Source organism: Oncorhynchus gorbuscha, linkage group LG22 (genome assembly GCF_021184085.1).
Source record: "Oncorhynchus gorbuscha isolate QuinsamMale2020 ecotype Even-year linkage group LG22, OgorEven_v1.0, whole genome shotgun sequence".
Classification (NCBI taxonomy): domain Eukaryota; kingdom Metazoa; phylum Chordata; class Actinopteri; order Salmoniformes; family Salmonidae; genus Oncorhynchus; species Oncorhynchus gorbuscha.
In genome coordinates, this window is record NC_060194.1 from 29,857,837 (window position 1) to 29,883,164 (window position 25,328).

Consider the following 25,328-nt stretch of genomic DNA (forward strand, 5'->3'; position numbering starts at 1 on the left):
TTTATTATTATGGTTGAAGGCCATAATGTTAAACTAAAGTGAGAATATACTCTACAACCTTATTAACCAATACTTTTTTCCTGATTATGGGAGCAACTTTAGTAACCTTAGACTGATTTCCACATTTGCCCTTTGTGTCCACTGGGTGCCCTAGGACACTTGTAGGAGTATGCATCACCCTTTTATGTGCACAGTAAGCTTAGCAAGCTTAGCATTTCACAAAGCTTCCTTATATCTAGCTTACTAGTTTAGTTTAGTGTTGAATCTGTGGGATGCTTCAACCCCCAATAACTCCAGACAGCCTCTACCAACGCATTAGAGGCAGGTTTCGCAGTACACCTGAGCGTTTCTCAGGGCACATCTATGGGAGCTAGGCTATAGTATTGATGGACACAGTTTCCCAGAGTCGCAGGTCATTGCTCACTTAGCTTCACCGCTGCCAATACATTCAAGGCCACATTTCATGTGCACAATAAGACTTGTATGGCAATCAAGGCTTTAAAAGCATATTTTATTACATTTGACAGGAGGAAAAAAACACAAAGATGTAATGCTTATCACAATGTTTTTCAAAGAGCAATGGTTCTGTCTTGTTTGCTAAATGAACAAATTAAATAGACAGTGGCATGGTGTATATAGCCATAGAAGCACTGTGACATACACTGAGTGTACAAAACATTAGGAACATCTGCTGTTTCTATAATATTGACCGACCAGGTGAATCCAGGTGAAAGCTATGAACCCTATTAATGTACAATCTGATTCGCTGGGCCTGGCTCCTCAGTGTGTCGGCCTGGCTCCCCAGTGGGAGTAGGCCCCTGCAATATAGTACACTTCTTCCCACATCTTAAAATAATTGTCAACTCAACTCCTACATGTAGTTGGTTCTTATCATCTGTGCATTTCTAATACTATCTGTAAACCAGCTTTACAGTCTTTATTTTTTTCTACTCATGTCAGCTTTCCATTTTGCAATGTCTGCTTTCCAGCTGACTCAAAACGAATCCTTAAAGATGTTTTTTTTGAGAGACAAAGTTGATGATTTCTCCTCTAATAAATACAACAATTATATCCAGTATTGTAATACTGTACCACTTGTTGCTGTACTATTTACTCTAGATAAAATCATGTTTAGGCGTAAGCTAGTTTATAATAATCAACATCAAATTAACAGCTCAGAAAATTGACATTTACATTCAAAGTGTTGTTAATGGCTGGTTCGTGTCAGTCACTCATTTTTAAAACCTGAGTCTGTATCTAAACTGGATATCTTTGGTTGGCTGCATGGACCCAAAGCCCCAGCGCTTTATGTCAATATCAGGTATCTTTTCCTCTGGGTTCTTGAGCTCAAAGTCAAAGTACGTGAGCATGAGGAAGACAAACTGCTTCAGCTCGTTGGTGGCAAAGAAGCGCCCAGGGCACATGGTGATCCCAGCACCCCACGGCATGTTGTAGTACTTCAACTTCTTCCCACCTTTGTAAAAATCTGTTTTTTTACCCCCCTCTGGGGTCAGGAAGCGGTCATATTTAAAGGTGAGTGGGTCGGGGTGGACCTCTGGGTCAATATGAACAGCGGTGTAAGGGAAGAGGGCCACCCTGTCTCCCTCTCTGATGCGGTACTCATTTCCGTCAGACATCCTGAGGGACATGTCCTGGAGTACGGCCCTGGTGAGGACAGGGGCAGCAATGAGGCGGAGGGTCTCTTCCACAGCGCTGTCCAGAATGGGCGTCTTCAGCAGCATGTCCCGGGTCAGGTCGATGAGGGGTCCACCGTGCTTCACCTCCTGGTCTGTCTCCTTCAGCACCTCCTCCACCTCCCCCTGCACAGCCTTCATGGCCTCTGGGTGCTTCATGAGGTAAAGGAGAAGCCAGAAGGCAGCAGGGCCGGTGTTCCCCTGGGAAGCCCAGAGGAGGAGGAACATGTACCTGTTCTGCATGAAGTCCTCCATGCCATGCTCTTCCCTCGACTGCTGCTGCTCGCGCACCCAGCCACTGATGTTATCCTTAGTCTTCATCTTCTGCACTGACAGCATGTTCCAGAACAACCTCTTCAGCCTCTCTGCCTCCCTCTTCTCCCCCGGAGGCAGGACCCCGTAGGCGAGATTGGGGAAGAGCTGGTCGTACTTACGAAACTCACGGAAGAGCTCCTGGGACTCCTCTCTGTCGACCTCTTTGGCTTTCTCTAAGCTCCCTGGGGATTTTGGTGTCTCGTTACCAAACAGAGCCAGGTAGCCTGCCCTGAAGACAATATTGTAGCTGTAGTTGAACAGGCCATCCTCATTCCAGGTCTTATTTCTATCATGCTTTGTCCCTACACTGTGCAGCATTAGATTCTGTAGGTTGCTCATCATGGCCTGTGTCATTACCACTAACCCATCCCCCATCAGGTGCTTGTTGCTGGACATCTGCAGAAACTTGTGGTCATTCTCCATGGAGTGGTAACCAAACACTTTCTGCACCAGCTGCTGTGCGAATTTGGTGAAGTCCAGCTTGGCGCGAGCCTCCTTCACTACCGTCCCGAAGGATAGAGGGTCCATGAGGAATGTGAAATATAATCCTCCCAGCTGTATGGTGAAAATATCCCCATGCTTCCTCTTCATTCTCTCCAGAAACATTGCAGTGTCCCTACGGAACTCCAGGACGTGGCCCAGCCAGGGGATTGGGCCCCGGTCCAGTGGGGGTTCCCCGGGTCGACGCTGCCTGAAGGCCCCAAGAAAGTAGAGGCCTCCCAGGACAGAGGCTAGCAAAGCCAGAAGGATTGGAAGCAAAAAGCCCATGTTCTTTCCTCTTCGTTCTCACTGAGCCAGTCTGGAGCACAGATTCAATTCCTTTGTGTTGAAGACAGCCATGCTCCTCCCCTTCCCTAAGCACTGTGGGAGTCCCCTTAGTTTACTAAATCACTTTTACAGACTCAGGGAACCACTATAGACTTTGGTGTTTTGGACTGTTTTAGTCACTTTCTTTTACAACACTCAGCTATGTTCAGTACCGTAGCCAAAAATGTCTAAACTTTTGGAAAGAATATAATGTAAACATTTTGTACCGTACATGGACAGATCTAACCATGCAGTGATGGAACTATAATGTCCTTGTCAGCAGTTAATGAGTAACTAGATTGCGCACTACCCAAAAGTACAGAACAGTCCTTGCTGTTGCAAGTTTGTTGAATCATTAGGTATAAAGGTCAATCCATTGATATAATTGCATATTACAGTAAGTAAAATTTGATGTAATAAATGTATCACTAGTCACTTTAAACAATTCCACTTTATATAATGTATACATACCCTACATTACTCATCTCATATGTATATACTGTACTCTATTCCATCTACTGCATTTTGCCTATGCCACATGGACATCGCTCATCCCTTTACACTTGTCGTGAAATTGTTAGATTACTTGTTAGATATTACTGCACGGTCAGAAGTAGAAACACAAGCATTTCGCTACACTCATATTAACATCTGCTGTCCATGTGTATGTGACCAATAAAATTTGATTTTTGATTTGATTTAAGTGTTAAATATTTAGAAATGTACAATAATTGTGTTTAATAATCTTCCTTTTACATACAGTATTTGAAATATAGGATTGATAGTCCCCGTGTCCTTAATGGTTTGAGTTAAAATACAAAGGGAGACCGGGGCTAAAAGTAAAACTTTTTGCCTTTTGCTTATTTATGAAAAGATTGTTTGAGTTAGATAACTAAAAATATTATACACACAACATACATGTCTCAGCTACCATTACACACTACTCTACGTTTCTAGGACATACCAGTCTGTCACAACTTCCACCGAAGTCGGTTCCTCTCCTTGTTCGGGCGGCGTTCGGCGGTCGGCGTCACTGGTCTTCTAGCCATCGTCAATCCACTTTTGATTTTCCATTTGTTTTGTCTTGTTTTCCTATACACCTGGTTCTCATTTCCCTCATTTAGCGTTGTGTATTTAACCCTCGGTTCCCCCCATGTCTTTGTGTGGAGTGTTTATTGTACGTGCTTGTGCACATGTTGACTGGTGCGCGACGGGTTTTGTTACCCGTGTCTTGTTATTCATTATTGTTATGAATTTTATGAATAATGGCTGAACAATGTATACATTTAACTATAACTATAACTAATTGAATTCTACCCTGTTTTACTATATCTGATTTATAATGTGTGTGTGTGTGTGTCTAAAGCAGTGCTTCTCAATTATTTTCTGTTACACCCCCCCTAGGAAGAAGTAAACATTTCGCGCCCCCCAACTCTCTGCCACGACTGTAAATACTATCATTTGTCTATAAAATTGTTATAAGTACATCTCTGCATAACATTGTATCCATTGTATTTGATACTGAAAAATAAAATAAAATATAATCAATAAATAATAAATTCAAATTGATCAGCAACATTAACTCAGGAGCACAATATATGGAACACGTTGACCTATACAACAAAAATGAATAAAACAATTTGTGCTGATTTTAAAAAAAAATCAAAATGAGGAAGTCAGGATTAATGGCTACAATGAGCACCTTTTGCAGAGCACAGCTTTTCGAAGAGGGGTTTGAAGCATGATACTGCAACTCTCAGTTCCTGCTCAATGTTTAGCCGGGACCTGTACTTGGTCTTCAGTGCAGCAACAGCAGAGAAGCCAGTCTCACAAAGATAATATGTTGCAAAAGGAAGAAGAATACCCATGGTGTAATGAACTTCATCTGCTGTTAGAAGAGAGGCAGACCGAAATGCAGCGTGTAGGTTACTCATGACCTTTAATAAAGATAAAGCGGTACATGAAATAATGAAAATACAAAAACAACAAACAAGTGAAACAAATTACAGCCTATCTGGTGACTAACACAAAGACAGGTACAATCACCCACGAAATACAACGCGCACTCAGGCTACCTAAATATGGTTCCCAATCCGAGACAACTAGAATCAGCTGACTCCAATTAGGAATCGCCTCAGGCAGCCAAGCCTAACTAGACACACCCCTACTAATACACACTCCTAATTAATACAAACCCCAATACGAAATACAACATATAAACCCATGTCACACCCTGGCCTACCCAAACATATAACAAAAACACAAGATACAATGACCAAGGCGTGACAGAACCTCCCCCCTAAGGTGCGGACTCCGGGACGCACCTCAAGAGCATAGGGAGAGTCCAGGTGGGCGTCTGTCCATGGTGGCGGTTCTGGCTCGGGACGTGGACCCCACTCCATCAATGTCCTAGTTCCTCCCCTTCGCGTCCTAGGATAATCCACTTTCTCCGCCGACCATGGCCTAATAGTCCTCACCCTGATCCCCACATAATTGAGGGGCAGCTCGGGACGGAGGGGCAGCTCGGGACAGAGGGGCAGCTCGGGACAGAGGGGCAGCTCGGGACAGAGGGGCAACTCGGGACAGAGGGGCAACTCGGGATAGAGGGGCAACTCGGGATAGAGGGGCAACTCGGGATAGAGGGGCAACTCGGGACAGAGGGGCAGCCCGGGACCGAAGCAGCCCGGTACTGAGGGGAAGCCCGGTACTGAGGGGAAGCCCGGTACTGAGGGGAAGCCCGGTACTGAGGGGAAGCCCGGTACTGAGAGGGAGCTCGGTACTGAGAGGGAGCCCAGTACAGAGAGGGAGCCTAGTACTGAGAGGAAGCTCAGTACTGAGAGGAAGCTCAGGCAGGTAGTAGGCTCCGGTAAATCCTGGCTGGCTGGTGGACCTGGATGATTAAGGTTGTCTGGCCGATCTAGAAGATCTTGGTAGACTGGCACTTCTGGCGGATCCTGGCAGACTGGCACTTCTGGCGGATCCTGGCAGACTGGTGACGCTGGGCCGACTGGCGGCGCTGGGCAGACAGGAGACTCCGGCAGCGCAGGAGAGGAGAAAGGCTCTGGCTGCGCTGAACAGGCGAGGCGCACTGGACGCGCTGGGCCGACTGGGAGCACTGGTGGCGCTGGACAGACAGGAGACTCCGGCAGCGCAGGAGAGGAGAAAAGCTCTGGCTGAGCTGAAGAGGCGGGAGACTCCGGCAGCGCAGGAGGGGAGAAAAGCACTGGCTGCGCTGAACAGGCGAGGCGCACTGGAGGCCTGGTGCGTGGTGCTGGAACTGGTGGTACTGGCGCGAGGACACGCACAGGAAGCCTGGTGCGGGGAGCTGCTACCGGAGGACTGGTGTGTAGAGGTGGCTCTGGATAGACCGGACCGTGCAGGCGCACTGGAGCTCTTGAGCACCGAGCCTGCCCAAGCTTACCTGGTTCGATGCCCACTCTAGCCCGGCCAATAGGAAGGGCTGGTATGAGTCGCAGCTGGCTCTGCACCCGCACTGGAAACACCGTGCGCTCCATAGCATAACACGGTGCCTGCCCGGTCTCTCTAGCCCAACGGTGAGCACAGGGAGTATGCGCAGGTTTCCTACCTGGCATAACTATTCTCCCTTCTAGCTCCCCCCCAATAATTTTTTTGGGCTGTTTTTCCAGTTTCCAACCACGTCGCCGTGCTGCCTCCTCATACATACGCCTCTCCGCTTTAGCTGCCTCTATTTCCTCCTTGGGACAGCGATATTCTCCCGGCTGCTCCCAGGGTCCTTGACCGTCTAATTCCTCCTCCCATGTCCAAATCTCCAAATGATGCATTCTCTCCCATTGCAACTGCTCTTCACGATTAACAGGGAGAGTAGGCTCAGGTCTGTTTCCTGACTCAGCCACTCTCTCTCTGCGCTTTCCCCTGTTACCTTCAGTTTTCGCTCTGTATAGCAATGCTTTCCTTCTCGATTCCATCCGTGTATAGCCCTCTTCGCATTGCTGTAGGGAATCCCAGGCGGGCTCTTGCACTCGCTCTGGGTCGTCTTATAATCCCTGCTTCTGCCGTCCATATCGTCCTCCTTTAGCTCCTGCCAGTTCACACGCTGCTCGGTCTGTGAATCGTGGTGGGTGATTCTGTAATGAACTTCGTCTGCTGTTAGAAGAGAGGCAGACCGAAATGCAGCGTGTAGGTTACTCATGACCTTTAATAAAGATAAAGCGGTACATGAAATAATGAAAATACAAAAACAACAAACAAGTGAAACAAATTACAGCCTATCTGGTGACTAACACAAAGACAGGTACAATCACCCACGAAATACAACGCGCACTCAGGCTACCTAAATACGGTTCCCAATCCGAGACAACTAGAATCAGCTGACTCCAATTAGGAATCGCCTCAGGCAGCCAAGCCTAACTAGACACACCCCTACTAATACACACTCCTAATTAATACAAACCCCAATACGAAATACAACATATATACCCATGTCACACCCTGGCCTACCCAAACATATAACAAAAACACAAGATACAATGACCAAGGCGTGACACATGGCCCTCTGCCCTAAGAGTGGATACTGCCTCTCTACACTCAGCCAGAATTCACTCAGTGTCTGTGATGTGAACGTCAGTCTCAATGTGGAGTCAGATGTCATATCAATGAACTGGTCCTCCTCTGCAGAGCTGAAACTAGTTGGAGTTGGTGCATTGAAAGGATCTCTCACCCAGTCATATTGGGATCTGTTTTCAGGAAAGTACTTTTATTTTTGCAGCACTTGCGTCATCCAGCATGACAGAGACCATGTCTAATGCTGCAGGCAGTATCAGCTCCTCTGCTATGGAGTGTTTTTTTTTAACTGAGCAATTTGGTACGCCACATTATATGATGCTAACCGTGCTTGCTGGTTTACTGAAATAGCATTCACAAAGCGGGACGATTCTTGGCAATATTCTGCACATTTTCGCTGAAAAAACTCAAGTGGCTTATCAGCGTGATTGGGGTGTAATGTCTTTAAGTGACGCCTTAATTGATTTTGCTTGATGCTGTCCGATGCCAACATTTTTAGACACAGTAAACATACCGGTCTTTACTCGTCTGCCACCGTAGTCACAGTGAAGCCAAGCGCTACATACGCTTTGTCATATTTCCTCGTCTTAGCTTGTCTCAATATCTCCGTCTCCCTCCGCCTTTCTTTTCATCCCTGTTAAATATTTTTCCATGGTGTCTCTTAAGGGTTTGTTATCTGCACTTCATATCTGCTGCTCTGTGCTGTGTGCTCTTGTTCGGTGCAAAAAAAAAAATATTCCCTGCAAAAAAAAGCATGTCCACACGCATGTTCACCAGGGGGGTCACACGCGCCCCCCCTGGCATCGCTCCGAGCCCCCCCACGTGGGGAGCGCCCCACTATTTGAGAAGGACTGGTCTAAAGTAAGCAAAGATAATCATTAACCTATGTTTGAACCGACTCAACTATATCTCTGCGGTGATCAAATGAGACAGCGAGAGCCCCTCCAGGTTTTCCGTATCTGGAACTGTCTGCTAAGTGGTAATAAACTATGGTGAGACTTCAGGAGATAATCCAGATATATTGTGTGTCATGTATGTGCGCTAGTAAATTGGAATGAACTTTTGAACCTGCTTTGTCCTGGTCGAGAGGAGGAGATACCTTTTATAACCTATGATGTCATATGTGAAATATAAGCTGTTGTACATGGTTCTATGAGCAGCGTGCACCGAGAATAAATACTGCTAGCTCATTTTAATAGACTGGTCTCTGTCTATTTCATGCAAATAAGGATCTTACAAATTCTTAGAAACAGACAGAATGATTTTAATTGAATTGGTTATTGAACACATATAGGAATTGTTCAATTCCTTTGACAATTAGACCATTGGTTTTGCTATTAAACTGCTCTGGCTATTACCTAATTCTGCTCTCCTGCGTCTGACTTCCCTGCAACCGGTTACGCACCCCTTACACAGTCATTTACAATTCAACCAAGAGCGGCGGAGGTGAAATGTTACAATTGACCCTATGGATGGAGTTAAATGTAACAGGCTGCAGGATTAAATGTAACACTGTCTTCAATGGTAAAAATTATGGGTAATTGTCCCCCACTATGAAACTGAGAGGGGGACTATGGATCTGTCTCTGTCCGTACATTAGTAAAAGGATATCTAGTCAGTTGAACAACTGAATACATTCAACCAAAATGTGTCTCCGCAATTAACCTGAATCAGAGAGGGGGGCTGCCTTTATCGATGTCATCGGCACCCGGGGAGCATTTGCTTTTGGGGGTCAACTGCCTCACTCAAGGCCAGAACGGATGATTTTTCCACATTGCCAGCTCAGAGATTCAAACCAATGACGTTTCGGTTACCAACCTAATGCTCGTAACCCCTAGGCTATCTGCGTGCTTCATATCTCAGACATCACTGGCCCAATTTTGACAAAACTTGGATGAATGATGTTTCTTGTCATCGAGAGCGAACATTTGCCAAATTAAATGTTGGATCTCGATGACAAGACACATCATTCACCCAAGTTTCGTCAAAATTGGGACAATGGGGGTGCTATAGTAATAAACTGAAATTCCACACTTTAAACAAGCATATCTCCTCTCCCGTTTGAGCTACAGTCATGACATGTTGTAGATATATGCAGCCTCTCATGAGCAACAACTTCCCATAAGAACCTATAAACTCCACACATGGACTTTCTGCAAATTAGACTTTTTGTCCCCTACCAAACATTGAACAAGTATATCTCCTGACCCGTTTTCATTAATAGTAATAATAGTAATATAATAGTGAAGACATCAACACTATGAAATAACACATATGGAATCATGTAGTAACCAAAAAAGTGTTACACTTCTTCAAAGTAGCCACTCTTTGGCTTTGCACAGCTTTGCACACTCTCAACCAGCTTCATGAGGTAGTCACCTGGAATGCATTTCAATTAACCGGTGTGCCTTGTTAAAAGTTCATTTGTGGAATTTCTTTCCTTCTTAATGCGTTTGAGCCAATAAGTTGTGTTGTGACAAGGTATAGGTGGTATACAGAAGATGGCCCTATTTGGTAAAAGACCAAGTCCATATTATGGTAAGAACAGCTCAAATAAGCAAAGAGAAATGACAGTCGATCATTAGTATAAGACATGGTCAGTCAATATTTCAAGAACTTTGAAGGTTTCTTCAAGTGCAGTTGCAAAAACCATCAGGCGCTATGATGAAACTGGCTCTCATGAGGACCGCCACAGGAAAGGAAGACCCAGAGTTACCTCTGCTGCAGAGGATACATTCATTAGAGTTTACAAGCCTCAGAAATTGCAGCCCAAATAAATGCTTCAAAGAGTTCAAGTAACAGACACATCTCAACATCAACTGCTCAGAGGAGACCGCATGAATCAGGCCTTCATGGTCGTATTGCTGCAAAGAAACCATTACTAAAGGACACCAATAATAAGAAGAGACTGGCTTGGGCCAAGAAACACATGAAATGGACCGGTGGAAATCTGTCCTTGAGATTTTTGGTTCCAACCGCCATATCTTTGTGAGATGCAGAGTAGGTGAACAGATGATCTCCACATGTCTGGTTCCAACTGTGAAGCATGGAGGAGGAGGTGTGATAGCGTGGGGGTGCCTTGCTGGTGACACTGTCTGTGATTTATTTAGAATTCATGGCACATTTAACCAGCATGGCTACAGCATTCTGCAGCGATACACCATACCATCTGGTTTGTGTTTAGTGGGTCTATCATTTGTTTTTCAACAGGACAATGACCCAACACCTCCAGGCTCCGTAAGGGCTATTTGACCAAGAAGTTGAGTCATGGAATGCTGCATCAGATGATCTGGCCTCCACAATCACCCGATCTCAACCCAATTGAGATGGTTTGGGATGAGTTGGACCGCAGATTGAAGGAAAAGCAGCCAACAAGTGCCCAGCATATGTGGGAACACCTTCAAGACTGTATGAAAAGCATTCCAGGTGAAGCTGGTTGAGAGAATGCCAAGCGTGTGCAAAGCTGTCATCAAAGCAAATTAGTGTCTACTTTGAAGAATCTCAAATATAAAATATATTTTGATTTGTTTAACACTTTTTGGGTTACTACATGATTCCATATGTGTTATTTCATATGTTTTTCTTCACTATTATTCTACAATGTAGAAAATAGTACATATCAAGAAAAACCCTTGAATGAGTAGGTGTGTTCAAACTTTTGTCTGGTACTGTCCGTCTTCTCATTGACATTCGGCATTTACACAATTACACTGACTGGCCAAAGGGGGCGCTATAATATAAGGGAGGGAAAAATACTTTTGTTTTTCTTTCTCATTAATCCATGCAACATACTGTAGATTTGAATATTTGTCACTAATTTGTTCAAAGGGGGATGCTTTATCATGGATTGTGTGGTGTGACATGTTTTTACTGTTGCCTGGATGAAAAATAGTATGATTTGAAACTGCTATTCGGATGAAAATACAAAAACAGAGTAGCCAAAATGTATATATTTTATGTATGATACTTTTAGTATTCAAAGGTATGATTTATTATGTTTCTAAGTTCTTGTCTTAGTTGTACTGGGAAACTTGATGTAAAGAAATACAATTTTATGTAATTACGTAAATGTTTCTAAATACTATATAACATAGCATACACTTTAGGTAAGGGGTCAATTGTAACATGTGTCAACAACTGACCCCAATTACTAATTTGAGTGTAATCTGAGCAATAATTATTATCAACTCTATCAATAAAAATAACTCTTCTTATTGCTAAAGATGATATATGATTTACAGTGCCTTGCGAAAGTATTCGGCCCCCTTGAACTTTGCGAACTTTGCGACCTTTTTCAGTTTTTGATTTGTTAAAAAAGTTTGAAATATCCAATAAATGTCGTTCCACTTCATGATTGTGTCCCACTTGTTGTTGATTCTTCACAAAAAATACAGTTTTATATCTTTATGTTTGAAGCCTGAAATGTGGCAAAAGGTCGCAAAGTTCAAGGGGGCCGAATACTTTCGCAAGGCACTGTTTATGTAGAATATTTATGAGTACTCCTAAAACTTCTCAGGTATGTAGACACTAACCAACCACTAGCACATTGAATGACAGCTTTCTACCTGGTTTCATATTTGAGTTATTTAGCTGTTACAACTGACCCTGTGTTACTTTTAGCCCCAGATTCCCCTAAGTACTTTTACAATACATTCAGATCTCTATCATGTGTGTGATAAAACCAGTGTGTTCTTTTTTCCCTCAATAATGTTACAGGCAGATGACATCTTTACCATGTATCAAGGTACGCTTTATCTAAAAGATAAGTATATTGTGTAAATCTGCTCTCCTCCTGAAAGGGAAACTAACTCTAGGCCATTGAAATCAACTTTCAGGGAGTTTCATATTTATTTACATTGTAACTGATTTTTTATTTATTTTTTAAAGCCGTTGTGGTACATTGTGGTATTAGAGAACATCCAACAATGTGTTATGAATTGGTAATTCTTATGCTAACATCCTCATGCTACAATGTTTAAAACTTGTACCATGTCATGACTTACTTGGACCACCTTTTGAGATGTGCCTTTTAAGTAAATCAGCTGTTAATTGACTAGAAGAGGTGACTGGAGTGCCACTTTAAGTTTAACTGTGGGGTGGCAACGTACTAAGCATGGACTTCCTTCACCATGATAACACTTTGGAACCCTATCTTGTCAGTGAAGGGCCTAGAAACACATCATTTTAGAAAGGATCCGCGTTAATTTATCTTTTGACATGCCGCCCCCATCTGGCCAAAAATGATAGTATACATTTGTTTTGCTATAGATACACACAGCGAGGTAGGGCTTAACATGAACACGCCCCCGAGTAGGATACAGCCATAGGGTACTCCCGTTACTCATATATCTTAAATTACTTACTTTATTCATAACCCGACAACTGCTGTATTCATTTTTTAATTCATTCTATGAACACTTAGGATAGGCTTGGTTGGTCATTTTTCATACGTCCATGCCATCTTAATCAACAAACCACATTATTCCTAAAAACACTTTCATTCGAAACGTAAAAATATTAGCATGAACAGATAGACTGTCGCATGGAATGTACGTCTCGATTATCAGCCAAAAACGATTAAAGTGGCAGAATAAGTATCTTTCAAATAACGTGTTGTTGTGACCGCCAAGTATGTTAATAACAACATGTGAGGCTGCTGAAAACGTTTATTGAAACGACCAAAAAGTGCCAGTTTTTTTGCAGCGGATACCGCCAAAGTTTGACTAATTACATGGGAGTAATAAGAATACCCTACTGCTGTACACTACTCGGGTGTGTGGTTACGTTAAGCCACGCCTTGCCATGTGTATCTATACCACCACAGACCATACATTCTTCTTCACAAAGGGGCCACAGAAAAAAAAGTCCATGTTGTAGTATAATCTCTTTGAGACTACTTGTCAGTGATTGTGTCCTGGCAGGAATTGGAGTGGAAAGTCTGATGGGTCAAAGTTGCATCCTGTTTTGTTCCATACCCCTATGATGAACATTGAAGTACCTCTTGGGGAAACAGGAATTGAGATGTCTCTGTGACAAATTACTTACATAACAAAATGAAATTCTGTAGGCTACATTGAGATGTGTACCAGTTTTATAAACTATTATGGTGAATGACAATTGTTGTATTATTCATTACACTGTGCGATAGCAAAACATATAAGTTCAACTAATAAACATCTTTATTGTCAGTATATAACCCCTGTATATGAAATCAAATTATTTTGAAACGGATCTGAAGGAAAACTTTAGTTATTTTGTCACGGGACATGCCATCTGGCCAAAAATGATAGGGTACATTTGTTTTGCTATAGATACACACAGCGAGGCAGGGCTTAACATGAACACGCCCCCGAGTAGGATACAGCCATAGGGTACTCCCGTTGCTCATATATCTTAAATTACTTAATTTATTCATGACCCGACAACTGCTGTATTCATTTTTTTATTAATTCTATGAACACTTAGGATAGGCTTGGTTGGTCATTTTTCATACTTCCATGCCGTCTTAATCAACAAACATAATTCCTAAATACCCTTTCATTCGAAACGTAAAAATATTAGCATGAACAGATAGACTGTCGCATGGAATGTACGTCTCGATTATCAGCCAAAGAGACGATTAGAGTGGCAGAATACGTGCCTTTCAAATAATGTGTTGTTGTGACCGCCAAGTATGTTAATAACAACATGTGAGGCTGCTGAAAACGTTTATTGAAACGACCAAAAACTCTCAGTTGTTTGCTGAGGATGCCGCCAAAGTTTGACTAATTACATGGGAGTAATGAGAATACCCTACTGCTGTACACTACTCGGGTGTGTGGTTACGTTAAGCCACGCCATGTATATCTATACCACCATTGATCATACATTCTTCTTTAAATAGGGGCCACAGAAAAAAGGTCCATGTTGTTTCCATGTTGTAGTATAATCTCTTTGAGACTACTTGTCAGTGATTGTGTCCTGGCAGGAATTGGAGTGGAAAGTCTGATGGGTCAAAGTTGCATCCTGTTTTGTTCCATACCCCTATGATGAACATTGAAGTACCTCTTGGGGAAACAGGAATTGAGATGTCTCTGTGACAAATTACTTACGTAAGAAATTAAATGCTGTAGGCTACATTGAGATTCGTAGCAGTTTTATAATCTATTATGGTGAGTGCCACATTTTTTAATATTCATTACACTGTGTGATAGCAAAAAAGAAAATTCAACTAATAAACATCTTTATTGTCAGTATCTTGACAATATAACCCCTGTAGTATATGAAATCACATTATTTTGAAAAGGATCTGAAGGAAAACTGAGCTATTTTGTCATATGGCCAAAAAATACCATGTGGTTTGAATATTATTGACTGTCTTCTAATCTAGCGGATATTTTAGAATAGTTCAATCTCTTTGGGTCTACTTATCAGTGATTGTGTCTTGTCCTGCTGTCAGGAATTAGGGGTCACAGTACTATGGTCCATGTTGTTTGCATATTATCGACAGTCTTCTAGGAGATATTTTAGAGTTATTCAATTGGGTCTACTTTTCAGTGATTGTGTTCTGTCCTGGCAGGAATTAGGGTGGAAAGTCTGATGGGTCAAAGTTGCTTTCTTACCACTATGACCTTTCGAAGTACCTCCTCGGGATTAGTCTGTTAGAAATTATTTTTAAACAAAATTTAAAAAATCTGATGCAGTAGACTACATTGAGATTTTTAGCAGTTTTATACATATATCCCTTGAATATGGTAGATATCCTCAGACTCCTTGCAAAGCTTTTATCAGGTCTTTCCAGAGGATGTTAGATCGTGTTCAAGTCCAGGCTGTGGCTGGGCCACTCAAGGACATTCAGAGACTTGTCTGTGTGCTTAGGGTTATTGTCCTGTTGGAAGGTGAATCTTCATCCCACTCTGAGGTCCTGCGTGCTCTAGAGCATGTATCCATCAAGGACTGCTCTGTACTTTGCTCTGTTCATCTTTCCCTTGATCCTGACTAGTCTCCCAGTTCCTGCTGCTGAAAAACATCCCCACAGCAGGATGCTTCACCGCAGGGATGGTGCCAGGTTTCCTCCAGACGTGACGCTTGGCATTCAGGCCAAAGAGTTCAATCTTGGTTTCATCAGGCCAGAGAATCTTGTTTCTCATTGTCTGAGTCCTTTAGGTGCGTTTTGACAAACTCTAAGCGGGCTGTCATGTGTCTTTTACTGAGGAGTAGCTTCCGTCTGGCCACTCTACCATAAAGGCCTGATTGGTGGAGTGCTGCAAAGATGGTTGTCCTTCTGTAAGTTTCATCTTCCCAGAGGAACTGACGAAGGCCCTTCTCCCCCGATTGCACAGTTTATCCGGGTGGACAGCTCTAGGAAGAGTCTTGGTGGTTCAGAACTTCTTCCATTATAGAATGATGGAGGCCCCTTTGGACCGTCAATGCTGCAGAAATGTTTTGGTACCCTTCCCCAGATCTGTCCCTTGACACAATCCTGTACGGACAATTCCTTCGACTTCATGGCTTGGTTTTTGCTCTGACATGCACTGTCAACTGTCGGACCTTTATAAAGACAGGTGTGTGCCTTTCCAAATCATGTCCAATCAATTGAATTTACCACAGGTTGGCTCCAATCAAGTTGTAGAAACATCTCAAGGATGATCAATGGAAACAGGATGCAGCTGAGCTCAATTTTGAGTCTCATAACAAAGGATCTGAATACTTATGTAAATAAGGTATTTCTGTTTTTTACACTTGCAAACATTTCTAAGAACCTGTTTTTGTTTTGTCATTATGGGGATTTATGATTTATGAGGAAAAAAATATTTAATACATTTTAGAATAAGGCTGTAATGTAACAAAATGTGGAAAAAGTCAAAGGGTCTGAACACTTTTCAAATGCACTGTACATAGCACTGATAAAAAATGTAAAAAATCTGTACTGGCATTATGAAATTATGAGTTACAGGAAGGGAGGACACCACTTTATCCTTGTAAGATTGCCAAGAGATTTAACTGGTGTCACACATATGCTGAGTGACTTTATTTTATTTCTTCATTTTATTCAGTACACTGTGTGATAGCAAAACAACTGCTCAACTATTAAACATATTTATTGTCATATATTTTGCCAATATAGCCCCCCCTATTTGTACAATGATATACTGTATATGAAAACAAGGAATAGAAGGACACAAACACACTGTAAATAAAGATTGATTGTAAATAATCCACTTAACTTCCCAGGTATATTTAACATGTTATAATGTAAACAGTTATTTGTGCAAAGCCATTTCAACTCTTATGGAGGATTATCTCCGCTCTGTGTTTGTTGGTTGAGTATTATTCTCTAGGTAGCTCTGAACTGCTTGTAACTCTATCACTCCACTCTGAACTGACATGGACTTTGTGCTATCAGAGCACTCCAGCACATACTCATCACTGGTTCTTCTTCTGCATTTCCCCCCACACATCGTAGCAAAGCCCTTCCAAACCCTCTTGTTGACAAAGGCATACACAATGGGATTTACAAAACCATGGCTATAGGCAATGACCTCTGTAACCTGAATGGCGAAATCCAGATGTAGGCTTGTGGCACAATTAGAAATCACATGCAAGTGTTGCAAGGAGTGTAAAAAGGACACAGTGTTGTACGGGAACCATAACACAAAAAATACCACAACTACTATCATGACCAATTTCAGACTCTTTCGTCTCGGTCCCACTTTAACCTTCGCTACAGCACAGCAGACTCGCAGGTAGCAGAAGAGCATGATCAGAAAAGGTGTGAGAAACCCAAAGACGTTCAGCTGAAACTTCATGAGAATCTTCCACAGAGGCAAGTGATTTTCCTCTCCAAAAGGGTACATGCAAATCTTCTGGCCGTGAAACTCTTGTTCCTGAACGAAGGTCCAATGTGGAGCTGCTGCTAAGATGGAGAGGCTCCACACCACAAAGCTCACTAAGGTGCTTTCCATAGGTGTACAGTGGTTCCAGCTGGAAAGAGTCCATACTACACCTAAATACCTATCCACACTTATACAAGTGATGAACAGGATACTGCTGTACAAAGTAGTGATGTAAATCGCAGTAACTGTCTTGCAGGAATCATTGCCAAATATCCATTCATTGTGGGCATACACTGCCCAAAAAGGGAGTGTTAATGCAAACAACATATCAGAAATTGCCATATTCATAGGAAATGTTTTTCTATGATGTTTGGATTTGATTAAAGTTGAAATAAAAAGTATATTTACTATAATGCTGAGGGTGCAAATGATAATGTAAGAGACGGGTAGAAAAATTCTTCCAAATACTTTGACGTGTGCCTTTTCACAAAGTCCAAAGCTGTCCAATGGTTCATCTCCATAGTCATAATAATGGCTGTAATTATAGTCATCACTCAGTTCGGGGATGTTTAAATCCATTATCCTCTTGTATATCTAAGGAGGAGAAATGTGAAATACAGACGTCAGACAGATGATGTACTGTCAAGAAGAAGAAACAACTTTCCTCTATGATGTTTTATGCATGCAGTAGGGTAGGCTTACCTCTGGGGAAAAAAAGTGTTTCTGAAATCCTAAAATCCAGTAGTTAAAGTTCTGTTCCAGCAATACAAAAGAGCATTTAAGTAATAAGCACTACAGGTATGACAAAGTAAGCAGTTTGTCTGAAGTAAGAAGGCATTCCTCTGTTTCCTGGTATTTGTCATTACCTCTTCCTCTTACGTATAAGAGGTATGTAAAAATCATGTTGTTTTTTTGTGCTCTTAATGGAACCTCAAAATACAGCTGTTGAACTCAACGACTTACCTGTAGACCTATACCTCTATAGACCTAACTTGAATCTATTTTATGTATAGATAGGGTATAGACGTTTATTATTTTAAATATTTAAAACATGAACCACCTGTGTTTTTAGTCAATTCTATCAATTTCTATAAACCTATGATAGATATTTGAGTTGTATAAGATAATAATTTCATGCAAATCGATTCACAGCACGAGATCCAAAATAACTAGCGCACATTCTGTTCTAGCACGTGGGGAATGGATTGGATGAGACAAGCTATTTTAATACACCGCGCCCCCCCTCCACCCGTTTAGTTTTGCACTCTGGGAAATGGCGTTCCAATAAACTTTAAGACGACGTTTAAAATGTAAGTAGCTCAAAAATAAATGTATACTCTGATCCTTAAATACATACATACACATGTGTAAATCATGGAATTAAACACGTTTTATTTGGAGGTATATGCTCCGTCAAAACCGATTTTGTAATTCCCCCCGAACTACAATTCATACAGATTTTCTTCTGTGAAGGATTTAGTTTATTTGCAACTCGAGCTTATTATTTTCCAGCGAAAGGCCATAATAAAATGTGCCATTAACAAGGGATAATAATCAAGAGATTGAACAAATTAATTTAAAAAGGTTGAGAGGTTTTTTTTGGCTAAACGTGTGAGATAATTCAATGGAAAAAGACAGCCTACGTCACGTGTGTGAAAATGTTACTTAATTTTGGACTGCTGTTTGAGTAGCTCGACGTAAGGACAGCGCGGTGTCTATTTGGTGTGTAGCGCATACAGAATCAGTCCGGATCCATTATCTTCAATAGAAGTTTGACAAAACGGTAAGAATAAATGTTAATTCTAATGTCGGATGTTGTCTTTATTTACGGTATCACAAGTGATATTTACTATGAAACAGTTCCCTTTGACTTTCATTCAAAAGTGTCCTTGACGTGAGAAGTCTTGTATAGCTAGGCCAAAAGTTATTCTGTATTCAATTATCACATTGCTTTAATATCTTATATTAACTACTAGGTTACATCCTGACAGTCCTTGAAATAAGTCGACGTTTTACTGTATTTCCCAAGAGAACACCATGTTACTGATATCTGAACTTCTACTTCAAGTTACATTTGGTGTTGTAGGTTTTACAAGCTCAAATAGGCCTACTGAGACCTATAAGTATGTCCCAATATTTTCCAACAGTATGACTGCTAATAGCCTATTTAATGTAATTATCTGTGTCGTTGATGTAGTGAGACAATCATTGTGAATAACGTCTTTGGTAGATTTATGTTATAAAGTACAGTACCTCTGAGTAATTATACTTTTCTGGTTTCAGCCAAGATGTCTGCATATGATGAAGAAGAATCTAAGTTTATGCGAAAGGTGAAGGAGAACCCTTTTGTCCCAATAGGTGAGTAGTATAAAATGTTGTATGTAAACCCTGGATTGCTGATGCAATGTATTGGCCATATTGGCACTCCCCAGAAGAAGGACAAAATTACATGTATTAAGTATTTTGTTGTTGTAGTGCGGACAGTAACATTAGAACTTTATAAAAATGATACTTTAAGGAAAATGTTTAAATTATTTTTAGCTCACATAATATGTAAAAGTATGCATTAAAGTATCTAATAGAATGAACATGACAAAAACAAACTTAGATATTGACAAATTCATTTCCATTGCAACTCAAATATTTTTTACGACGGTGGGGGATTGCCAAGATGGTGGCTTTAAAACAGTGCCCCATGTTAGTCATCTAGTGTATACTACCAATAATTTATATACACAGCACACACAACCACACCTGTAGCCCATATCGTCATAGTTTTTTCATGCACCTTTATGGAACTGAAAATTGGTTGTTTTTTATTGATGTAGATATTGACTGTATGTCTTCAATTGCCATTGTCCTATATGTCCAGTCATCCTTTATATTGTGTACTAAGTTAACTTTTTTTTTTTTTGTAAGGAATGGCAGGATTCTTTTCCATTGTGGGCTACAGACTTTACAAGTTGAAGAGCCGTGGAGACATGAAGATGTCAGTGCACCTTATCCACATGCGTGTTATGGCCCAAGGATTTGTGGTGGGAGCTATGACCATTGGTATGTACAGTATTACAGGCTGTTCGACCCTGTTGACACCTAGGGGCTGTTCCAGAAAGCAGGATCAATAAGTAAGCCAGGTAGCAAACTGTCCCAAAAATGAAATAACTTAATATTTTTGAGAAATATAAACTTTAAATAATTGACTCGATAACCCATATTCAAGTTTAGCATTCTAAATCATTTAGAAAATCAAGAGCTATATTTATCCAAGTTTGCTTGGTAACTTAATGGTCCTGCTTTCTGGAACACCCCACTGGTATTAAACTTGAAATCTGTATTTGATGACATGACCTTTAAATGTGTCACGTGTCCACATTGTGATTGGATGAGGTTGTAATGTTATTTAATGTTGCAGGCACCAGTTTTCTGGCACATGCCAAATTGAAACATTTTAGCACAGTGTTGTAAGGTTTCTGGTGAAATGTATCTGTCCCAAAACAGATTTGGCTACTGATCAGATCGCACAGGATGTGGAAACTGTTATTTTGATACATTTTTATTCTAGATGTAAACTAGTCTTAAAGCCTCTCACAATGCAGATGTCGTCATTATGTTGCTATGTTACATGAAAAAGTATACCGTATGAAATTATGTACACTTTCCTATTTAATAGTTACAGCAGCTCCAATACAGTGTAATATTTTATGTACCGGTTTTGGAAATTATCTTCATTTAACATTTTCTTCCCTCTGTTTTTCAGGTGTCATTTATTCCATGTACAAAGACTACATTGTGAAGCCAAGAGAAGAACTGAAGGCTTTGCAACAGCAGACTGCAGTTCAACACAAATAACCTGATAAATGAATATGGACTCTTTTGGATTTATATTTTGTATGTCCCCTTAATATTACCTCAGTTTGCCATAAGTTGTATATCTACACCTTTCCCACATATAACACACCTCTTAATGTACTAGGTAGTTTTAAGGAATTATCACTCACCAAGAATGTCTACTGCACTCTTTTTAGACGAAGATGCCATGCCTTACCTCAACTCAGGTTTGAGTCTCCATATCCTCAAAATGTGTGTGTTTCCTGAGGGTTGTCACTTTGATGAGACATAGATATGAGCCAACTGTAACTACCTGAGATGGTATTGCATCTTAGTGACACACAAAACATGACGTATGAGATTATTGTGAATGCAAGTCTGTTGAAGGTACGTGGTTGACGAGGACAATTGGTAATGGAAACTCACATTCTAAAAAAAAAAAAAAAAAAATGTTTTAGATTTTAGGAGAACAATATTTTGGGATAGGTCACAGGATGTTGTATGAAATATTTATTGGATGTTAGTTACATCTGGTTATCAAATAAGGAGCAAACAGCCATTTGATTGCTATAAAATGGGTACTCTTACCCTACGAGATCCGAAGCCTGCTGGTTCTATTCTACCTGACAATTAATTGCATGCACCTATTGTCCCAGCCTCTGATTAAAGGGGAACAATTAAAAAATACAGTGAAACTGGCTTTGAGTTTGAGGGCTATATAACATGCTCTGGATCAGCGAAGGCTATTTTTATTTTATTTATTTCACCTTTATTTAACCAGGTAGGCAAGTTGAGAACAAGTTCTCATTTACAATTGCGACCTGGCAATTGCGACTGCCTATTGGGTATTTGAGTTGAAGTGACTGTGTTGGTACAAGACTGCCAGCTGTTATTAGGACACAGGTCTTGCTCAACCACCACTATTCCAATCGTCACTCTGAATGCTTTTCTGGATTTCCTTTGAAGGGTATTTTATTGTATTTGTTTTATTTTATTGGTTGATTGTTACATTATTTAGATTCACTCTATTATTAAAGCTGCAATGTGTAACTTTTTGGGTGACCTGACAAAATTCACATGGAAATGTGAGTAATCGATATGTCACTCATTGACAGCAAGTCTAGCTGTAGATCTGTTCTATGTGCACTATTTCTATGCTTTTCACTTTTAAGTTTCATTTTTGTGACTTTTACTTTCGATTTTGTGCACCAGCTTCAAACAGCTGAACATACAATATTTTTGCCTATGTGAAAATCCACAGAGGCAAGTGATTTTCCTCCAAAAGGGTACATGCAAATCTTCTGGCCATGAAACTCTTGTTCCTGAACGAAGGTCCAATGTGGAGCTGTTCACAGCAGTTTAGACGGTACAATGATTCTCTACACTATACTTGCTTGTTTTGTCACATAAACTGAAATTGGACAAACTATTGGAATTTTTGCGATTTCTGCATAGTAAATCTTTATGTATTGTATTTTACCAATGAAAAATATGTGTTGCACCTTACTATTGTCAAATAGCCTTTACTTATGAGTGCAATAAAGCAACCCCTTAATAGGTGGTAGTGACCTGTGACCTGAAAATAGGAGAGGCTGCCTAAATCTACCTAAATCAGGATCTCAAAAGAGATCCTTATGTGATTTTTGTTTTCTGATAGAAGCTTAATAAATTGATATTCTGTAATAAAATGGTCTCACATAGCTAATGGCTGAATTGTTTATACAGAGTAAGTAATTGGGCAGTAGGCCTATAATCATAACTTTGATGGAACTGCATTGAAGGCATTATTGTCTACAAGCTGCTGAAATTTTACCCATCTATGTTATAAGTCATTCTCTCCCAATGTTGAGTGCACTGGAACATATTCATCAACAATAGTGTGTGAAATAAATACTAATTATTATTAAGTGTTGTGTATGACAATATTACTTTAGAAAATCAGTCAGAAAACAATATTAACCAATTTCATCACACTCATTCTAATGTACCTTGGATTATTATGGGTTTCAATAATAACTGTAGACTGATAATGCTGAATGCACAGGCACACAGGTTGCCAAATCAAAATGGTCATGTGTTTGATTGAATGACGTAGGTCTACTGTATGTCTATGATTTGATCATCCAGTATGTCTGGCAAAAACATCAGACCGGGCACGGGGCCTGGTCCTCTCCCCGCCTGTTGACCCTGTTGCGCCGTGCGTGCCTCCAAGGAAGAGCACGTTAGCATGGAAATGATAGCATTCGATGGGACTAGGAAGTGCATCGCCACTACCAAAACAACAGTCCATGCCATTCGGGATCCGTGGGGGACGTCCACAGTACCGTTGAAGTTAAAATTCAAGATGGTTAAGGGTTAAAACCTCTTAAGGATCTGACATTTTTTCTCTTCAATATTCGCCTAAAATGACATACCCAGACACAACAGGGGTCCAAACTGTAGAACCCAGTTCCTACATTTGAATATAAAACTGGATTTTATCAAACAAAACTGCTATATTTTATCTCTGGGACGCTCAGGATGACAAATCAGAGCAAGATTATTGAATGTAAGTACATTATTTACCTTCAGAGGTGAATGTATCAAACCTGTTGCCGTGATAAAAGTTTTTTGTTGTTGTGCACTCTCCTCAAACAATAGCATGGTATTTTTTCACTCACTGTAATAGCTACTGTAAATTGGACAGTGCAGTTAGATTAACAAGCATGCAAGCTTTCTGCCTATATAAGGACATGTCTATGTCCTGAGACAATGATCCCAAGAAGCACTGACCCCAAAACAAGCTTATAACCACAGATATCTTCATTTTAAACAACCTTCTTAGCGTTAGCTGTTAACAGGAAGCAGATGTTGAATAGTTCCGCATTTAGCTACAACATAACAATAACCAGCTAGCTTAAAACCTCTTAAATGTAACTGCAAAAATGTAGATTTCTGCCTAAATAGACATACCCAAATGTAAGTGTTTTTAATGAGCAGTTACATAAGGACATGCATAAACTTGGTGTCATTAGAAATAAATCACCTGGGAAATTATAAGGTAATGGTCAGAACATAGATAGGAATGGCACAGTTCAGATCACACAAGATCAAGCACACACAAACTAACTGTTTTGTGGACAACCTGTAAGTAAATTGTTGATGAAACACATCAGATGACTTCCACAAAAAGTCTAAAAACTTCTGGGAAAAATGGGATTGATAGACACAACAGCTTGAACTTTACAGATGTTTTAGTAATGGGTATTAGTTGCAGTCAAGGGACATATCCAAGTGTCCCCTCAACCTCTCCAAAGTGTCCTAAGTATGTAAATTAGGGAATTCCATTGCTATTACACATCGAATATGCCTAAAAGCTATTGGTCACTGTAAAAACACAATTTCTACAATATCAACCGCTCTCAAACACTGTAGTGTGTCAAAGGACATCCAAGTGAACCTGGTTCCACATATTCTTCAATGAGTGTGTGCCATCTGTCCTCAGGTTCATCTCCCTCTGTTGTGCTGGTTCCAGTGCTGGTTCCAGTGCTGGTTCCAGTGCCGCTACATTTGCTCCTCCATCTTCTCTGTTGAGGCCTAGTTGTCCTCCCTGTCCCCCCACCTCTAGATGAACTGTCTGAGAGAGGAGTGGAGCCAGGGCCTGCAGTGGAGGTAGTGGAAGAGGAGTGTGAACTGGTGGACCTTGAACCATCATTAGAGACAGCAGTGGGGGTTGTGGATCTGGCAGAGGAGGGTGAAGACCTTGACCGGCAGGGGGAGCAGGTTGAGAGCTCCAAGCACACCAAGACAGTCGGGAAGAGGGCACGACAAAACCTATTCCCCCTCAGTAGACTGAAAAGATTTGGCATGGGTCCACAGATCCTCAAAAGGTTCTACAGCTGCACCATCAAGAGCATGGTGAGAACTGGTTGCATCACTGCCTGGTATGGCAACTGCTCAGTCTCCGACCGCAAGGCACTACAGAGGGTAGTGCGTACGGCCCAGTACATCACTGGGGCCAAGCTTCCTGCCATCCAAGAACTCTACACCAGGCAGTGTCAGAAGAAGGCCCTAAAAATTGTCAAAGACTCCAGCCACAATAGTCATAGACTGTTCTCTATGCTACCGCACGGCAAGCGGTACCGGAGCGGCAAGTTTGGGTCCAAGAGGCTTCTCAACAAGTCACAAGACTCCTGAACATCTAATCAAATGGCTACTATTTGCATTGCCCCCCCCCCCAGTCACTTTAATAACTCTACCTACATGTACATATTACCTCAACTTACCAGTGCCCCCGCACACTGACTCTGTACCGGTACCCCACTGTGTATAGTCTCGCTATTGTTAT

General features: G+C 41.2%; 3 protein-coding genes and 1 long non-coding RNA gene across 4 annotated transcripts; 2 read left to right on the forward strand and 2 right to left on the reverse strand.

Moving 5' to 3' along the window:
- Positions 1 to 492: 492 nt before the first annotated feature.
- LOC124010151 (5-beta-cholestane-3-alpha,7-alpha-diol 12-alpha-hydroxylase-like) lies at positions 493 to 2,942 on the reverse strand. Its single transcript, XM_046322530.1, has one exon. It carries the CDS (start codon positions 2,775 to 2,777, stop codon positions 1,239 to 1,241), a length of 1,539 nt encoding a protein of 512 aa, XP_046178486.1. The 5' UTR covers positions 2,778 to 2,942; the 3' UTR covers positions 493 to 1,238.
- Positions 2,943 to 16,148: 13,206 nt separating this feature from the next.
- Positions 16,149 to 22,908, forward strand: LOC124009699. Its single transcript, XR_006834315.1, has 2 exons — positions 16,149 to 17,234; positions 22,334 to 22,908. It is a non-coding gene; the product is annotated as an uncharacterized LOC124009699 (long non-coding RNA).
- LOC124009697 (atypical chemokine receptor 2) lies at positions 16,358 to 18,377 on the reverse strand. Its single transcript, XM_046321775.1, has 2 exons — positions 17,876 to 18,377; positions 16,358 to 17,767 (listed from the first exon to the last, which is right to left on the reverse strand). The coding sequence occupies exon 2, from the start codon at positions 17,750 to 17,752 to the stop codon at positions 16,637 to 16,639; it is 1,116 nt and encodes a 371-aa protein (XP_046177731.1). The 5' UTR covers positions 17,753 to 17,767; positions 17,876 to 18,377; the 3' UTR covers positions 16,358 to 16,636.
- On the forward strand, positions 18,838 to 22,701 carry LOC124009698 (HIG1 domain family member 1A, mitochondrial-like). Its single transcript, XM_046321776.1, has 4 exons — positions 18,838 to 18,956; positions 19,457 to 19,531; positions 20,093 to 20,227; positions 20,931 to 22,701. Exons 2-4 carry the CDS (start codon positions 19,462 to 19,464, stop codon positions 21,020 to 21,022), a joined length of 297 nt encoding a protein of 98 aa, XP_046177732.1. The 5' UTR covers positions 18,838 to 18,956; positions 19,457 to 19,461; the 3' UTR covers positions 21,023 to 22,701.
- Positions 22,909 to 25,328: the final 2,420 nt, after the last annotated feature.

Coding starts and splice junctions, on each gene's coding strand:
- LOC124010151 (XM_046322530.1), bottom strand. CDS start 2,777: ATGGGCTTTTTGCTTCCAATCCTTCTGGCTTTGCTAGCCTCTGTCCTG.
- LOC124009697 (XM_046321775.1), bottom strand. CDS start 17,752: ATGGATTTAAACATCCCCGAACTGAGTGATGACTATAATTACAGCCAT.
- LOC124009698 (XM_046321776.1), top strand. CDS start 19,462: ATGTCTGCATATGATGAAGAAGAATCTAAGTTTATGCGAAAGGTGAAG. Junction 19,532..20,092: donor GAACCCTTTTGTCCCAATAG/GTGAGTAGTATA, acceptor TTTTTTTGTAAG/GAATGGCAGGATTCTTTTCC. Junction 20,228..20,930: donor GGTGGGAGCTATGACCATTG/GTATGTACAGTA, acceptor TCTGTTTTTCAG/GTGTCATTTATTCCATGTAC.